Genomic DNA, 19753 nt, shown 5'->3' with positions numbered 1-19753 from the left:
ATTCAACTAATGAACCAATTTGGTTCAAAATTCTATTTATAGTCCTGAGATATTTTGGCAGAAATTATTTTTATTCCTGAAACGAATTCTAATGTCCTAGAGTATTGGAATAACAATGTTGCACAAAACCCTAGTGCATCCACTCTCCTAATATCTCCTTAAGTGTAAAATCCTGAAAACTGCCAAACTTATACTCGAAATCTGAGTTTTCACTGTAACTGTTCTACTTCTATTGGCTTCAAATGGTTTGTTCAGAATGGAAATTTCGGGTTGTCACATGAATGCTTTGGATTTAGAATATATTATGATGGTTGCAACTGTGTAAGCTATCATAACAATGTTGAAAATGAGGGTGCAATGAGAGATGTTGAAGCTACTTCTGAAAGCAATCCAAACGTATTTAGGCCTAAAAGTGCTGCTAGTCCACATGTAAACTGTGATCATTTCAAAACTTACAAAACAACCATGCTAAGATTATATCATTATTATTTTAATGGCATAATTTTAAAAGCATTGCATTTATGTCATTGTTATATATGTTATGTGTATGAAACCTTTCCTACATGGTCATTTGGCTTGATCCTACTTGATTTCCATAACTACATAATGCTTCTTAAGTAATGAAATTATACAAACGGTTATAGTTTTAAGGCTAAATGCAAGAAATGACAAGATACTTGGGTTTATTTACTTGTAACAGCATCCTACTTTCATTTCTTTGTACAACATTTTATTTTAATCTTTTTCATGTTAAGGCACTTTACTTTGAACAATCTACCCAAATATGTCATGCCACTATTCTTTCAATTTCATTTCTTTCTACAACATTTTACTTTCTTTTCTTGTGATGGTTGCAAATGAACGGAGTGCAACAATTTTGAAGGAAGTGAAGAAAGACGAGCTCTCAAGCATCTATGAAATCAGATAAAAGAAAAAAACAAAATAAAAAATCACAGCAAATCAGTTAATATATATATATATATATATATATATATATATATATATATATATATATATATACATATATATATATATATATATATATATATATATATATATATATATATAAACATGGTTAACCAACTAGAAAGTATCACGAATTCACAGTTCCATGATAGGATATCAATCTTTTGTACCAAATTCAAATTGTACATTTCATTCTTAAACCATCCAAAATGTAACCAAAAACATAGATTTCAACACCTATAACACTAACCTACTGTGTACACCTTCATTTAACTTGTTCAAACTAGTTTCTGCACGTGAGACATAAAAAAAGAAAAAATAATAAAAATTAAATTTTTTTTATCAAAGCAAACAATAGATGTGAGTATAAAGCCATTCATGTATGTCACATCTCTTTCTATGGGGGACAAAAGGTTTAAAGCTTTGTCCCATTGACATCGGTCAAGGTCTAACACACTACATTATTCATAGTCACATGTATGTTATCACTTAATAACAACATACTTTGGTACTTGTCCCCACTTTTGTTGGGTGTGTGGCTTCAGCCTTTCAAAGGCTTCTAGGCAAAGCACGAATTAGGTTCGGTCCTCCTAAAAACAATGTGATCTGTGATCAATAGCTTTCTCCGTCCTATCCTGATTGTATCGAATGATAAATGTTTGATGGATTTTCCTATGTCGGTAATGACACTTTCCCTCTAGAGAGGTTAGTCGTGGATTTTTCTCCTATCAACTTTACAACTTAAAAGTATAACGGTAATTGGTATCGTTAATGGCTTGTTGAGATTGTGTGGATTTCTTTCTGACTCTAATCCCCCAACTCAGGTTATTGCTCTCTTGAATCCTCTTATTAGAAAATCGTTTGTTATTGTTGTGCCTAAGCCACCTTTCCATAAGTATGTTAGTTTTAGGGTTTGTCCCGTCACTAAGGAAAACCTAAGATCATAGCAATCACAGGATCTAATAATCAAGTTATGGTTTACACGTTAAGCTTGGGGAATTGGAAAACACTTCCCACCAAATATCCCCATTGAAGGATTTCTAAATGGCTTTATCTATTGGCTTTTGCTTTCTAGATAAATTCATTGTAATCAGATTATCTCATTTAATGTGATCAATGAAACTTTTCAAGTGATAGGATTCCCTCATCATTTAGCAAACGGTTATTTACGAATCTTTAAGGTAAATAAGTCTCTTTCCCTGCTTCAACCTAAAAATGAAAATGAAGAAACTTTATGGATGATGGAGCATGGCATTGAAATATTAGTCACACAGCTCTATACCATACGGACTGAACATTGTAATATATATCAGGCTTTAGGATAAATGATGTTCCTATAATGACACTAATACCTGGTGATGATGATGAGCAGTTTGAGCTTGTTGTTTATGAACCACTTGAAACAAAAAAGAGTGTTCTTGTGATTTTTGGATTTGCTGTGGACTTCAAACTGAATTCTTACATGCAAACACACTGTTTGATTGTTCTTAATGTACCACCACTTATTTAAAAAATGACCACATTGCAGTTTGGAGCAGGCGTGTGATGGATGGTACGTTTACACCAATTTCTCACTTTGGTGTGTTTTCATATAAGAATTCAATTTGAAGTCCATTGTAAATCCAAAAATCGCAAGGACACTGTTTTTTGTTTCAAGTGGTTCATAAGCATCAAACTGAGACTACTCATCATCATCAGGTATCAATGTCACTATAGGAACAACTATCATCTTAAAGTCTGATATACAATGTTTAGTCTGTATGGTATAAAGTCGCGTGATTAATATTTCAATGTCATGCTCTATCATCCATAGAGTTTCCTCGCATTCATTGCTAGGTTGAAGCAGGGCAAGAGAGCCATTTGTCTTAAAAATTCATAAATAACCGCTTGCTAAATGATAAGGGAGTCATATCACTTGAAAAGTTTCATTGGTCATATCAAATTAGATAATCCGATTACAATGAATTTATTTAGAAAACGAAAGTCAGTAGATAGTATTATTGGTAACCACAAGGTTGTACCATGAACCTATAAATCCTTCAATTGAAAGATTGGTGGGTAGTGTTATCCAATTCTTAAGGTTAACTTGTAAATCATAACTTGATTATTAGATCCTTAGATTCTTATAATCTTAGGTTCCTTAGTGACATGTGTAACAACTCAAATTTTCAAACAAATTTTTCATTTTTAAAAATAAGGTATTTCCATTCAAAACAAGGCATAAATAATTTTAAGTATTATATCAGATACAAATAGTCTAAATCCCAAGATCATAAAAACAATCTTCAGTGTGTATCGATCACGCCGGCACCTTCCCACGGTCCTCGCTAGTACCTGAAACACATACATAACCACTGTAAGCATAAATGCTTAGTGAGTCCCCCAATATACACTTACGCACATACGCCTTTCCAGGCGCTGACCTTCCGGTCCTCAATACAACGCCTTCCGGCCCACAACATAATCGCCTTCCGGCCCATAACATATTGCCTTCCGGCCCACATAACATACATAGCACACATATAACAAATAACTTACCACATATAGCATACATATCACATATCATACCTGACCTTCCGGTCACAAAGTCAAACCCTTCCGGGTACAGTGTAGTGAGAAGACTCACCTCGTAAATGCTGAAAGCTAGCAACTCCTGAAATCACTCGTGCACAATCCGACGAGCTACAACCTTCCTATAACATCACATATCTCTCATTAACACTTATATCTTCTAAGTATGACTATCCCTAAGAAGTCAGACTTAGGTCCACTCTGGTCAACGGTCAACGGTCAACTCGACCGGACTCGGCGAGTGCCATGGCGACTCGGCGAGTCTAGACGTTCTCCAACTCTCTAAGAGTCCCTACCTACTCGTCGAGTATCCTCCTTGACCCGACGAGTTACTCCTGGAAGAATCGCGGGGCCACCCCGACTCCACTCGCCGAGTCTGAAGAACAGCTCGACGAGTTTCAGTAAATCTCCAAGCTACTCGCCGAGTCTGTTCATCAGACTCGGCGAGTCCACGCCATGCAGTCGATCAAACTGCTTCCTGAGATAAGTCTTGTCCCGAAATACACAAGCATGGGACCTTCTGGACCTCTAAAGGTCCTAATACAAGATTATAGTCGTTGGGTAACAAGGCACTAATTCATCTAATCACCAAATGGGTTCCATAAACCCTAAATCCATGCACACATCAACATAACAGAAAGGAATCCGAAATATTACCTGGAATATGCCCTCTCTGTGTCTCCAAACCGCAGAACTCGAATTCCCTTGCTGTTCCTTTAGCCAAAACCCTTCTCCTCCTTGCACAACAATTTCTTCAAGCCCTAATATCCTCCAATCTTGCTCTAGATGCTCACATCCGTTTAGGGTTCTTCTCAGTCGACTAAAGACAGACAATGACGGCCTATAAGTGCATTATATACGACCCAAACCTGAGCGGTTAGGGTTTTCGCTAAACAGCGTAGACTCGCCGAGTCCATATCGGACTCGTCGAGTCCAGTCGCGAACCCGCGACCAAGTCTGCGATCCTACTCGGCGAGTCTAGGCTCCAACTCGCCGAGTCCCCTCTTAACTCACCCTAAAAACATAATTTAACAATACCTGCGATTCCGGGCTGTTACAACTCTCCCCCACTTGGATTAGACTTCGCCCTCGAAGTCTCACTCTGCAAATAGTTTTGGATGTTGCTCCCGCATCTCACGTTCCGGCTCCCAAGTCATTTCCGACCCCTTACGGTGTTGCCACTGAACCAACACCAGAGGTACTTCCTTGTTCCTCAGAACCTTGATCTTCCGATCCCTGATGGCCACTGGTCTCTCGGCATAATTCAGGCTCGCATCCACCTGAATATCCTCCAATGGAACCACTGCCGACTCATCGGCTATGCACTTCCTCAATTGCGACACATGAAAAGTGTCGTGGATCTGTCCCAACTCCGCTGGCAACTCCAACCGATAGGCTACCTAGCCTACCCTTGCGATCACACGAAATGGCCCAATATACCGGGGCCCCAACTTGCCCCTCTTCCTGAATCGAATCACTCCTTTCCAAGGAGAGACCTTCAGGAGAACGAAGTCGCCGACCTGAAATTCAAGCTCGGATCGGCGCCTGTCTGCATAACTCTTCTGTCGGCTCTGGGCAGTCAATAACCTCTGCCTAACTTGCTGAATCTGCTCTGTCGTCTGAAGCACGATCTCCGTGCTGCCCATCACTCTCTGTCCCACCTCTCCCCAGCAAATGGGGGTCCGACATCTCCTACCATACAACAGCTCAAAAGGTGGCATACCAATGCTCGAATGATGGCTGTTGTTGTAGGAAAACTCTGCCAATGGTAAATACGCATCCCAACTACCCCCGAAGTCTAACACACACGCCCGGAGCATGTCCTCCAACGTCTGAATCGTCCGCTCGCTCTGACCGTCTGTCTGGGGATGGTACGCGGTACTAAAATGCAATTTAGTAACCAGCTCCTCATGGAATTTCTTCCAGAACCTGGAAGTGAAGCGCACATCACGGTCTGAAACAATCGAGATCGGCACTCCATGCCGAGATACCACTTCTCTCACATATATCTCTGCCAACTTCTCCGCTGAAGAACTCTCGCTGATGGCAAGGAAATGTGCACTCTTCGTCAACCTATCCACAATCACCCAAATTGCGTCAACTCCCCTAGCAGTCCTCGGAAATTTGGTGATGAAATCCATAGTGATATGTTCCCACTTCCACTCGGGGATCTCCAATGGCTGTAGCTTGCCATGCGGTCTCTGGTGCTCGGCCTTAACCCTACGGCAGGTCAAGCACCTCTCAACGAACCATGCTACGTCCCTCTTCATACAGGGCCACCACTAATCTTTCCTCAAATCCAGATACATCTTCGTAGCACCAGGATGGATCGAGAATTTCGATCTATGAGCCTCTTCCATCAAAGTAATACGCGTACCGCCCACGAACGGTACCCAAATCCGACCCTGAAACGTCATAAGCCCTCGTCCATCCTTAACGAACTCTGAAATTAGTCCCACAACCCGCTCCTTCTTCTGCATCTCTGGTAGCACAGCCTCGGCCTGTGCCCCACGAATAGCATCCAACACTGGAGTCATCACAGTCAGTCTCAAGCATACGTCTCGCAATGGAGTGCTCTCCGCCCTGCGGCTCAATGCATCGGCTACCACATTAGCCTTGCCTGGGTGGTACAGGATCTCACAATCATAATCCTTGACCACATCCAACCACCTCCTCTGATGCATATTTAGGTTGGGCTGATCCATCAAATACTTCAAACTCTTATGGTCCGTGTATATTGTACATCGAACCCCATACAAGTAGTGACGCCAAATCTTGAGAGCGAACACTACTGCCCCCAACTCTAAATCATGCGTGGGATATCTCGCCTCATGAGGCTTCAGCTGCCTCGACGCATAAGATATCACATGACCCCTCTACATCAACACTGCACCCAGTCCCGAAATCGATGCGTCGCAATATACCACAAAATCTTCCATCCCTTCTGGGAGAGCTAATTGTTGGATAAGGTGTCTAAGTCCATAACTATTTCGGGCTTGTACTTGACCCGACCCGGCATGGTCCATTTGGGTTGCATGGCACCATGCAATTGGATAGACTAAATGAGAGAAATAACACTTGGAGATTATTAATATATTATAAGTTCTAATATATTAATAATATTATTTGATTAGTTGATCAAAGAATTAATTTGGAATTAATTAAGTGGTCAAAGGATAACTAATTAAATATATGGGTTGATTATGTAAATCATCTATATCTTATATAGTGGGCTAAGAGGCTCCATGGATTATCAAGTTGGGTTCTACCCATAGGATGCTCCATGGATGCTCCATGGGAGTTACAAACCCATGGGTCATGGAAATGAAGAGTCATGACACATTAGGGTTTACATGGTGTAACCCTAGATGTGTCAACACTATATAAGAGACCCATTCTCCACAAAATTGGCTACACAAGTTGAACACTAAGAAACTAGAGGGCTTGGCCGATTTTGAGAAGTGTGTATTATCTCAAGAGTTTTTCCAAGAGCATTTGGTGTTGTGTGAAGCATTTGAGGCATCACACTTGGGGTGCTAGGCTCACAAGGTTTCAAGGAACACAAGCAACAACAAGGTAAGTTATTCTATCTATGATTCAAGTTAAAATTGTTCCCCAAGTATGCTAGATAGGAATATAACCTTGGAATTCAACTTTGCATGATAATTAGACAAACATAGATCCAAGGTTATTAGGGTTGCATGTACACTTAGGAAGTGTTAGAATGCTCAAAACCCATCACTAATACCGGGGCTTCGCACAACCTCTGGCAAAGTGTCTCAAAGGAGGTCTGCTGCTCGGGCCCCCATGAGAATGCAACACCCTTCTGGGTCAATCTGGTGAGTGGCACTGCGATCTTGGAGAAATCCTTGATGAATCTCCGATAATACCGTACCAACCCAAGGAAACTCCTGATCTCAGAGGGTGACTTCGGCACCTCCCAACTCATCACTGCCTCAACCTTGGCCGGATCGACCAATATCCCTTTCTGATTAACCACATGTCCTAGGAATTGGACCTCCCGCAACCAGAAGTCACATTTGGAGAACTTTGCATAAAGCTTCTCCGACCTCAATACCTCAAGGACCTCCCTCAAATGCTCCTCATGCTGCTCTCTAGATCTAGAATACACCAGAATGTCGTCGATAAATACAATCACTGATCGATCCAACATCGATCTGCATACCCTGTTCATGAGATCCATGAACACAGCCGGGGCATTGGTGAGCCCGAAAGGCATCACCACAAACTCATAATGCCCATATCGCGTCCTAAACGCTGTCTTCTGGACATCCTCATCCCGCACTCTCACCTGATGGTACCCTGACCTCAGATCGATCTTGGAAAACCAAGATGCTTCCTGCAACTGATCGAATAAATCATCGATCCTCGGTAACGGGTAACGGTTCTTGACCGTCAACTTGTTCAACTCCCGGTAATCAATGCACATCCGGTGTGAACCATCCTTCTTCTTGACGAACAGGATAGGTGCTCCCCACGGCGAGCTACTCGGCCGAATGAATCCCTTCCCCAGCAACTCCTGGAGCTGCGAGGACAACTCTTGCATCTCTGGAGGTGCAAGATGATAAGGCACCTTAGCAATAGGTGCGGCTCCCGGAACCAGATCGATACCAAACTCTACTTGCCTCACAGGAGGTACTCCCGGCAGCTCCTCGGGAAAAACATCTGAAAACTCACGCACCACAGGGACCTCCTCAACTGACTTCGGTCTCTCGGAAGCCTCCCGCGTATCCATCACATACGCCACAAAACCCATACAGCCCTGCTGTAGACACTGCCTCGCCCTAGCGGCCGAACAGAAAGCTGATCCCGAACGGGTACCCTCGCCGTACACCGAAAGAACTCCCCCACTATGGTCTCGTATGGTCACCAATTGACGCTCACAGTCGATGACAGCACTGAATCGGCTCAACCAGTCCATGCCTACGATGACACAGACATCACCCATCGCAATAGGAATCAGGTCAATCGGGAATTCGACCCCGAAAATCTCTAGCACGCATCCCCGAAGAACCTCCGTGGCACAAATCACTTTCTCGTCAGCTATAGAAACTCTCAAAGGTCGACCCAACGACTCACGACTAGCGCTGATATGCTGACTAAAGGCTAAGGACACAAAGGACCTACTCACACCCGAGTCAAATAACACTAAGGCAGGCACAGAGTTCACAAGGAAAGTACCTACGCATATAATAACATAAGCACAACATTTCGACATTAAAATAAATACATGAATTACAACATACCTGCCACGACATCGGGCGCAACGCGGACCTCCTCCGCAGTCAGCTGAAAGGCTCTCCCACGAGCCCTCGGGGCCTCGACCTTCACCGGTCGAGCCTCAGTAGTCCTGGCAATAGGTGCAGATCCCTGACGAAGCTGCGGACACTCGGCCTTCCGATGGCCGGTCTGGTTGCAATGAAAGCAAACCATAAACCCCTTGGGGCACTCCCTAGCAATGTGCCCCTCCTTGCCGCACTTGTAGCAAGCACCGGCTCGACACGCCCCATCGTGACCCTTTCCGCACTTTCCGCAAGTGCGGCTCTTCGGACCTCCCGCCCTCGAATCGGCGGACTTGATCCGCTTGGCTGCTGGCTGAGACTGAGCCGGCCGCCGGTCTGCCTGTTGAGACTTGGCCTCCTCCCTGGCCTGAGTCTCCAACTCGATCTCACGCTTCCTGGCATTCGCCTGAAGCTCCGTAAAAGTATGATAGGTGGAGTTCGCCACAAACTCCCGGATATCCCTCCTCAAGACACCCAAGTACCTGCTCCTCCGAGCCTGCTCGGTGGACACCAGCTCAGGGCAAAACATCGCCCTCTCATGAAACTTCTGCGTGATCGCCGCCACCGAATCTGTACCCTGCTTGAGGGTTAAGAACTCCTGAACCAATCGTTCCCGCTCCACCGGGGGAACGTACTCATCCCTGAACATGGCAGTAAACCCCTCCCATGTCACCGTTGTAGTCTCTGCCAAAGTGAAGTTCGCCGTCACGAACTTCCACCAGTCCTTCGCTCCCAGACGGAGCTGGTTCAAAGCGAACCGTACCCTCAGGTGCTCTGGGCATGAACAAGTGTAGAAGCACCCCTCTATGTCCGCGATCCACCTCATCGCCGCAATCGGATCCTGCGTCCCATCGAACTCCGGTGGCTTCGTGTTGCTGAACTCTCGGAACAGCAACGAGTCACCCCCCTGTGGCCTAGCAGCGGCCACAGCTGCGGTAGCTGCAGAGGTTGCAGCCTCAGTCAACGCGGCGTACCGCTCATCGAATGTCTCCATCAGGGTGGTCTTAATAGACCCAAACATCTCCGGGATCTCAGCCCGGATCGCCGCCGCCACCTCCTCGTGAATCATCTGACGAATATCCTCGTCACTCACACCGCTCGTACTCGCTCCGTGGCGTGGTCTAACCATGATGTCTCTGAAATACAACATAAAACTATCAGAGACTCCATCAAGTGTAATCGCACTCGATAACGCAACCCTACTCAGTCTCCGATATCCAGGGATTCTTACTTGGGTCTCCCACTGACCCGGTGTCTTCGGTAGTACGGGCCCAATACTACCGACCACACCGCATCAGCATTCATCCCAAGTCTTCCTCCCCAAACCCCGGATAGTGAGTACTCTACTTCTGATATGCACTATCTACCCGCATACTAGCAAAGCATCTCATATCAGCAAACTTCCCTAGACTAAGGCATCACAAATTAGGCCACTCTAGTCCTATCATGAATACCTAGTCTTCTAGCATGCATAACAATTTATATCATATAACATTGTAAGGTATTTTGGGGATCTTTACCGTTCGGGCGCTGACTGATCGTACACACTGCTTCTTTCGTGCTTACCACAAAACCATTTACAAAAGTTTATGCCTTTATTTAAAAAGTTTTCCTCAAATCCTCGGTTTGAGTTCAGTTACTCCCGAAGGTGCACCCGAATCCCTCAAACCAAGGCTCTGATACCAATTGTAACAACTCAAATTTTCAAACAAATTTTTCATTTTTAAAAATAAGGTATTTCCATTCAAAACAAGGCATAAATAATTTTAAGTATTATATCAGATACAAATAGTCTAAATCCCAAGATCATAAAAACAATCTTCAGTGTGTATCGATCTCGCCGGCGCCTTCCCACGGTCCTCGCTAGTACCTGAAACACATACATAACCACTGTAAGCATAAATGCTTAGTGAGTCCCCCAATATACACTTACGCACATACGCCTTTCCAGGCCCTGACCTTCCGGTCCTCAATACAACGCCTTCCGGCCCACAACATAATCGCCTTCCGGCCCATAACATATTGCCTTCCGGCCCACATAACATACATAGCACACATATAACAAATAACTTACCACATATAACATACATATCACATATCATACCTGACCTTCCGGTCACAAAGTCAAACCCTTCCGGGTACAGTGTAGTGAGAAGACTCACCTCGTAAATGCTGAAAGCTAGCAACTCCTGAAATCACTCGTGCACAATCCGACGAGCTACAACCTTCCTATAACATCACATATCTCTCATTAACACTTATATCTTCTAAGTATGACTATCCCTAAGAAGTCAGACTTAGGTCCACTCTGGTCAACGGTCAACGGTCAACTCGACCGGACTCGGCGAGTGCCATGGCGACTCGGCGAGTCTAGACGTTCTCCAACTCTCTAAGAGTCCCTACCTACTCGTCGAGTATCCTCCTTGACCCGACGAGTTACTCCTGGAAGAATCGCGGGGCCACCCCGACTCCACTCGCCGAGTCTGAAGAACAGCTCGACGAGTTTCAGTAAATCTCCAAGCTACTCGCCGAGTCTGTTCATCGGACTCGGCGAGTTCACGCCATGCAGTCGATCAAACGGCTTCCTGAGATAAGTCTCATCCCGAAATACACAAGCATGGGACCTTCTGGACCTCTAAAGGTCCTAATACAAGATTATAGTCGTTGGGTAACAAGGCACTAATTCATCTAATCACCAAATGGGTTCCATAAACCCTAAATCCATGCACACATCAACATAACAGAAAGGAATCCGAAATATTACCTGGAATATGCCCTCTCTGTGTCTCCAAACCGGAGAACTCGAATTCCCTTGCTGTTCCTTTAGCCAAAACCCTTCTCCTCCTTGCACAACAATTTCTTCAAGCCCTAATATCCTCCAATCTTGCTCTAGATGCTCACATCCGTTTAGGGTTCTTCTCAGTCGACTAAAGACAGACAATGACGGCCTATAAGTGCATTATATACGACCCAAACCTGAGCGGTTAGGGTTTTCGCTAAACAGCGTAGACTCGCCGAGTCCATATCGGACTCGTCGAGTCCAGTCGCGAACCCGCGACCAAGTCTGCGATCCTACTCGGCGAGTCTAGGCTCCAACTCGCCGAGTCCCCTCTTAACTCACCCCAAAAACATAATTTAACAATACCTGCGATTCCGAGCTGTTACAACATGACAAACCCCAAAACTAACATGTTTATGGATAAGTGGCTTATGCACAGCAACAATAAACGATTTTCTAATAAGAGGATTCGAGAGAGCAACAATTTGAGTTCGGGGATTAGAGTCGGGAAGAAATCCACACAATACCAACAAGCCATTAGCGCTACCAATTACCATTATAACCCTAAGTTGTAAAATTGATGGAGGAAAATCCATGATTGGCCTCTGTAGGGGGGAAATGTCATTATCTGGCAAAAATTAACCCAACCCACCAACCCAACCAAAAATTGGCAGGTTAGGTTGAGATTTTCTACCCATTTATGTTAAATAAGTCAACTCGTCTAACCCATTTAATTAAACAGGTTGGGTCGGGTAAAAATTATCAACCTGTTTTCAACCGACCAACCCATTTAACTTTAATTTATATTAGATTTAATAATTATTCAAATATTATCATGTATTAATCTAAATATTAGTTTATAAATTACAATGTTTGTATTATTATTTATGTTTTGAAAAAATGAAATCCCAATTCCTACCTTTTTTCTTGGCACCAACACTAACCACTCTAGAAAATCACTTAAAGATTACATATCTTTAATGTTAGTTGAACAATTTCTTTGTATGTGTGAATTATGATTGTACTTTTGTCATACTTTGAAATTTTATTTAAGTCTATAGCTAATTTAAGTTGTGTAATCTTTAGTTAAATTATTTATTTTTATTTTTTTAAATGGGTCAAACCCAAATTTAACGGATTTATTTAATAGGTTAGGTTGGAAATATCAACCCATTTAAATAAACAAGTTAGGTAGGGTTGAAATTTTCAACCCGATTAATAAATGGGTTGAACCCGAACCCAACCCAGGTTGACTCATTGCCACCTCTAATCGACACAGATACATCCATCAATGTTTTCATCACCCATTAAGTAGTTATCATTAATTCGAGATAATCATGATATGGCGGAGAAAGTTGTCGATCAAAGGTTGCATTGTTTTTAGAGGACTTTGAACCTAATCTGTGATTTGTCTGGAAGCGTTCGAAAGATTTCCCATGCTTCGTCGATGTCGATGTTCATTTTCATGCTTGTTGCGACTAGAAGACTCTGTGCTGTCAAATCAATATAAACGTACATCGTCATTACCCTAATCAGTGATCCAAGAAATCGAACAGCTTACAAACAACGAGTAGACTAGTACGGCAGCGACTAGTGGTGGCGAAAAGAGCACCGCCGATGGCTTGGAGTCTGAGAGTATGGATGAAATCAAAAACTTTCTTGCCCTACACGCTCTCGCCTGCCTCTTAGGTTTCTGAACATTATGGGCCTTTTCGGTCTATCTTTATGTGGCCCATTTAATATAAAGTATTGTAGTTGTTCTTGTACGCTTATTGAACCCGTTATTGTTGATATGCGTCTTGCTTTATTCACAAATGACGACGGTGACAATATGAATCCCAAAATGGAAATACAAATTGGTAGATGGAAAAGAAACAAAAGGAAGGTCAAAATGGTCAAAAGGACTTAAAGTGGAAAATATTAAAAGAAATGTGACCAACCTCTAAAGGTAAAAAGTTGAGGAGGGACCAAAAGTGGAAAAGTATTAAAACTTTTATGGGCAAAACTTTAAAAAAGTTAAGGAGAGACCAAAAGTGGCAAAATGTTGAAACTTTTGTGGCAAAACTTAAAACATCAAAAAAGTGATTATTCCTAAGTGAAAAAAGGGACAAAATGAATGTGAAAATGGTCAAAGGGACTTAAAGTGGCAAATATTAAAAAACAGGTGATCAATCTCTAAAGGTAAAAAATTGAGGAGAGACCAAAAGTGACAAAGTGTTGAAACTTTTTTGGGCAAAACTTAGAAATACTTAGGAGGGACCAAAAGTGGCAAAATGTTTGAAACTTTTGTGGCAAAACTTAAAACATCAAAAAAGTCAGTATTCTTAAGTGCCATGGGAGTTAATATAGTACTAGTAAAGAAGCTAAATTGCCTACAACCTCAAGAGCCATGCAATTCTCTTTAATGGAATCCCTTTTGAAAGATTTCAAGCAGTGCTAAAGTAACTCAGAGAAGTTGCAAAAACAGCAGAAAAGTTCTCTCAATTTAAGAACACCAATTTCCTTTTAAAGTAACTACAAATTGTCATATAGATAGACGAAGGGCTAACCTTTTTTTTTCTTCAGAAAATTGGGCATTGATAGCCAACATTACAACTCAGGATTATTGAAGAAAGTGCAACCTCTTTTACAAACCCCCTAATCAGTTAGATCATATTTTTTTTAATTTCATAACTTTTGTGAAGGAACCTCATTGTTAGAATAAGTCCACATGACTAATTTACTCAGAAAATTCCTTCACAAAAGTTATGAAATTAAAAAAAAAAGGTAGATAGCATTTGGTTTTATAATTGGTACCCCTAGAAGAATTTATAATTATTGGTTCGTTTCAAAGGCTATTTATACTTGGTTAAGCTTTAATCCAAACTACAATTTCTTTCTTTTTCGTGGATGAAACCAAGTCTTTATTTTCTTCAGAATCTTTGCTCTAAAAAACCAATGACTGAAATATGAAGCATGAAGAAAAAAGTGAATGATACCAGCCACCCGATGTTGCCTCTAACTCCACCTCAGATAGCATAACCCTCTTTGAACCCATTGTTGAACAGTAACTCGGCTACCTTCATGGAGTTGCCATCAAAACTACCTTACAAACAAAACAAAGGAATCATATACTGATCAAACTTCTCAGTTATAGAAAAGGTAAAAGACTCACAACCAACAAAATCATTTTCTAGTGAAATGAAACAGTACTTTATAAGGAAGATCAAACTTGTTATTCTCTGGACTAATTTCAAGTTGAAAGCATCAATAACATATATGTCCTTGTAAGAGATGAAGAACCATGTGGTTATTCAACAACCCTGATGATGTTGATCCAAGAAATTAATGTCAATCCTCATCCTATTCAAACTGCAACCTGAGATAAACTCATTAAAGCCATGTCAACAAAGGGATGTTGACTGATTTGAGGATCATGAAACACACGAAGAATCAGGGGATTTGATTTTCTTCATCTGTATCAAATATGAGATTCACAAGATTTGATTGATTGATTCACGCATTCCATGACAATTTCTACATCAGAAAACCTGTAACAAATCACATCGTCTGACATCACCATAAACCCCCATTCACTTTGCATCCCGGTTCATCAGCCTTCCCGCCAAACCATGTGAACCAATAATTCCTATTAAAGAGGAATTTTCTAGCTTTGAAGATTAATAAATAACAACCTTATGGTGTCGATTTATGCGTTGCAAAACAAAATCGAACTAGGAGAGAAATTCAAAATCAAAAGGTATCGATTAATGGGTTGCAAAGAACGCATATTTGGTGTTTATTTCTGGAATCAATAGGAAAAAAGAATGCATCTTTGGTGTTGAACTCATTTTTTGGTTCAAGATGAAGAAAGACACACTTATCTTTGGTGTTGAACTCATTTCTGGATACAAAAGCATCCATTTTTATACTTTGAATCCCCCCCCTCTGGTGGATGATGAAGGCGTGCTGGCCACTCTGTAACATTACCCTCATAACCATTTTTAGGTAATTTAGTTATGCATGCCTTCAGTGGGACATACCTACATGATACAACATTGTAAAACACTTGAACATAATATTAATGATGATGATAATAATAATAAAAAAGGACTCACCAAACATTATCATGCTCATCTTTTTCTTCACATATTGGAGGTTGTGTGTTTTGATTATGTGTAAAGTAACAGGTGTTATTGAGAGGCTTGTGCCATGTGGTAATATATCCTTTTGCTATCAGTTCCCAACATATGCGTCCAGTAAGATCCTCCATTTCTGTATTTTATTTACTACATTATTCAACAATGATGATGACATGTACAACCAATATCTCTATATAATATATAAACATTATTGAATTTTGTAAATAGAGATTTCATATTGTCATTTCACCTTTCCATTGTTCTTGAAGCTTATCTTCATGTTTATAAACAGGTTGTGTTGCCCACACAAAGTATCCTCCTGCCCTTGACATCCTCTTCACCTCCAGAAGCAAAATTCCATCTTAAACAGAAACTAACAAAAGGTAAAGAGACAATTAATATCAGTAAATACTAAATACTAAGAAAACCTAAAAACAACTGAAAGGGGAATATCAGGAACCATCTATACATTTGGTAAAAAGATTGAACCAAAGGCATATATACTTAATTTGTGATCTACAATAATTGAAGATAGAAAACCTTAGAGATTTGATCCAAGTACTGCTTTGCGCCATGTATGAACTTTGTTCCACCTCCTGGAAATATGAACTTTATTTCTCGATATCCAGTTTTGTCCTCCTTTATCTTCAACAAGACGTGTATGAGATGGAGCCTAAGCCGTCGGAGCTTAGCTATGTTTGGAAGCTGAAAACGATAAGTTGATGTCAGAGCTTAGCTATGTTTGGAAGTGGAGCTGGAGGCTGAAGAAAAACCCAGTCCAGTCACGATTTTGAGTCTGAAGAACAACCACAGCTGGAAGAGGAAGCAGGAGCTGGGGACGTGGGGGCTGTTTGGGATTAATTTTAAGCTCAAAAGTTCTTTAAAAGTTCTTTTATTAAAAGTGGAAAAGCCAAAAATTGTTTTTAAAAAGTATTTGGGTAGTATTTTTTGACTTTTGAGTGTGATTTAGCTTTAAAAGTTCAAAAGTTACAAAAAGTCACACTTTCATGACTTTTAAAAACTCACTTTTTTCTTCTTTACAAAAAGTTATTTTGAAAAGAACTTTTTCATCTTCCAAACATTTTTTTAACTTTTTAGAAAAGTTAAAAGGCAAAAGTCATTTAAAAAGTATTCTCAAACACCCTCGTGACTTCCTTTGCGATTTTGAGTCTTCGGGATTAGGTTTAGGGCAAGTGGAAACGATTTTGAGAGACACTGCATTACACGAAAGAAAATATTAAAAATTTGGGTATAAAAATTAATATATAATACAATAAAATACAATTACATAATATATATATATATATATATATATATATATATATATATATATATATATATATATATATATATATATATATATATCAAATCTTACGGTCCGATCTAGTTTTTATATGGTTTGAAATCTTAAAAATCGTAAGCCAAACCGTTCATTACGGTTTGAAAAGTTCGAAACCGCAAGCCAAACCGTAAATAAAAATACAAACCATAAAACCAAACCAATGATTGGTTTGGCCGGTTTCAAACCGAATCGCGATCACCCCTAGTTTCAAGCTTACCCAAGGAGAAGGTTTTGCAAATGAAAGGCGATGATCGATTTTGGTGGGATAAACTTTCGGTGGGGTGGATTTTAGTTGAATATTTTTTTTATAAAAAACCCACATCATCAATGAAATACATGTTAAAGTCCTTTTTTCAGAAAAAAAAAAAACTTGCTTTACTTTTGGGATATGTTTGATAACTTTCATATATGGTAACCTACATAAACAATTTTAAGCAACAATGGAATAAAGCATGACGTTCAATTTTAAGATTTACCTTTTCAACTTCTTTAAAGTTCTTATGGATTAGATAGTGCAATTGATAGTGCATGTCTGCAAAGATTTTTCGTCTGAGATCTTTGGATGGACCATACTCTATAGCTCATTATATTAATTAAGAACGGGAATTTTGAAAATTCGACACCCTGAAAACAAAAAAAACTAAAAAATGAAGACATACTAATCAGTTATAGGTTAAACATTCCAAAAACCACTAAGTGATTTTACAAATCAAACCTCATGCAAACGATATCAACAACTAAAAACTTTCATAAAAGTAATACATGATTTCCACGTATCAAATGGACATTCTGAGGATACTGAATCTGAATAAACAAATAAATAGATAAATAATCATATTTTGATTGTAACATATTGTAAGCATATATATATATATATATATATATATATATATATATATATATATATATATATATATATATATATATATATATAATATACCTTTAAGGCAACAAGCAATGTGATAGTCTCCAAGCTATGTTGACATAATCGCCAACGAATATTTAGTCAATATATCTAAAATGGAATGCTCAATAGTCAATAGATTCTAAAAAAATTGGAAAAATGGCAATCAAAAGCAAAGCATATGTACGTTGTCTCTAGAAGTAGAAGGAAATACGTATTCATCAAAGAGGCGCATGAGATCACCAAACTGTCCATGTAAATCACCAAACACTTTCATTGGAGCTTTCAACTGACATATTAATCGACATCATAAAATTCACAAAGCATTAAAACTACACACATTTATAATCATTTCCTTTTTCACAATGCCAACTACAAAACCGCCAAAGATGGTATTCACCTTCTGCATAAAAATTTGGCATTTTGCTGTCTGAAAGACAAAAAAAAAAGTCAACAACAAAAGTCAAACCTTAGGAAAAAGTAGGTTTCTATTATTGTACTACCTCCCCACCCAAAAGAGCACAGTCAAATTGTTGGTAACCATCAACAAATCCTTTTATATCCTTTTCAACAAGATCAACATGAAGGCGACTTGTTGCATAATAATCGAGAAAGAATAAAGGCTTTGCTCTAGATGTGATGATGTCATTCACACTCATTCCCACCTAAATGTGAAAAGAAAAAAATAGTGATAACAAAAAATACTACGATAATAATAATAATGTTGGAAAGTTAGTAAATTTTATTATTACCAAATCAATTCCAATGGAATCATGGATTCCAGTCTCCAATGCCAACTTAAGTTTGGTTCTTACACCATCTGTTCCAGGTATAAGATATGAATCCCCTAAAAATAGAAATTAATTAAAATGAGAAAAGTGTACATAAAAAATAGATTTTAATTTTTAATACTAATAAAAAAGAAATAGTAAGTGGAAAAAGGCAACCAAAGAATTTTGTTAACATTTTAATTACATAATACATAATATAGCACACTACACCATCTCATTGTGCGACTATAACCTTTACCTGGCTTGATGAAGTTTGAAAGACCGAATTCAGTAAGCTTTATATCAGAATCTTCAGTTTTTGACATGAAAAGGAAGTTCTGCACACAACCCAGACAGTTTTAAAAAACATGGTCAATAACATTATATTATATATAGTTTGTCAAATATGAAAAAAAAACACATACACATACAATTTAGATTTTATAACTTCAACTTTTGGAAGGAGAAGCCTTTGGCCGATCCAAAGTTAAGTGGTTTACATTTGTGCATCATGAATGAACAAATAAAAAAACATTTTCACAGAAATGTCAGTCTCTATGTGACCATCACCATCTACGAAGAGAAGTTGTTGGATAATACTTTTTGGCTGGTTCTGTATCTGCACTAATTTTATATTTCTTCCTTCTATCCTCCTTTTGTTCCTTAAATGTGTTTGTATGAGTAGCACAATCATTGATCCAACAAAATATAATTAAATTGATGAGATCATTAGGAACAAAACAATAAAATAATGGTCTACTATTGGTTACTCCTCTTTCACAGGAACAATTTTTTGTTTTGTTGGCATAACGTGCAAAAGCCTTCATTGAAAGATAGAATTGTCATGATCTTCTAGTGACCTTTATAGATCAATAATAAGACCACAACAAAGAAAACTCAAAAGTAAAGAAAGCATGATAAACAAAATATAAACCTAGGTACAAATTCTTGTAGCTTATAGAGAATATAAGCATTCCCCTTTTGATCATTTTGTGTC

At 39.7% G+C, this 19753-nt stretch overlaps 2 protein-coding genes across 15 annotated transcripts; both read right to left on the bottom strand.

Moving 5' to 3' along the window:
• Positions 1–1091: 1091 nt before the first annotated feature.
• Positions 1092–16586, bottom strand: LOC111883097 (uncharacterized). 14 transcript variants are annotated; one of them, XM_052770727.1, is made up of 7 exons: positions 16281–16586; positions 15991–16113; positions 15717–15873; positions 11605–15641; positions 11003–11069; positions 8805–10710; positions 1092–3300 (listed from the first exon to the last, which is right to left on the bottom strand). In XM_052770727.1, the coding sequence occupies exons 6-7, from the start codon at positions 9988–9990 to the stop codon at positions 3266–3268; spliced, it is 1221 nt and encodes a 406-aa protein (XP_052626687.1). In that variant the 5' UTR covers positions 9991–10710; positions 11003–11069; positions 11605–15641; positions 15717–15873; positions 15991–16113; positions 16281–16586; the 3' UTR covers positions 1092–3265. The 14 variants fall into 14 exon arrangements, 10 of the variants coding, with proteins under 10 accessions (XP_052626687.1, XP_052626695.1, XP_052626693.1 ...); XM_052770735.1 differs by having other exon boundaries at positions 8805–9976; XM_052770733.1 differs by lacking the exon at positions 11003–11069 and having other exon boundaries at positions 14598–14704; positions 14812–15641.
• Positions 16587–17829: 1243 nt separating this feature from the next.
• LOC111883066 (phosphoribosylformylglycinamidine cyclo-ligase, chloroplastic) lies at positions 17830–19329 on the bottom strand. Its single transcript, XM_023879430.1, has 7 exons — positions 19321–19329; positions 19016–19094; positions 18739–18833; positions 18490–18651; positions 18327–18416; positions 18174–18275; positions 17830–17886 (listed from the first exon to the last, which is right to left on the bottom strand). The coding sequence occupies exons 1-7, from the start codon at positions 19327–19329 to the stop codon at positions 17830–17832; spliced, it is 594 nt and encodes a 197-aa protein (XP_023735198.1).
• Positions 19330–19753: the final 424 nt, after the last annotated feature.

Source organism: Lactuca sativa, chromosome 4 (assembly GCF_002870075.4).
Source record: "Lactuca sativa cultivar Salinas chromosome 4, Lsat_Salinas_v11, whole genome shotgun sequence".
NCBI lineage: Eukaryota > Viridiplantae > Streptophyta > Magnoliopsida > Asterales > Asteraceae > Lactuca > Lactuca sativa.
Note: the sequence above shows the minus strand (reverse complement) of the source record. Positions and strands in the feature narration are given on the sequence as shown.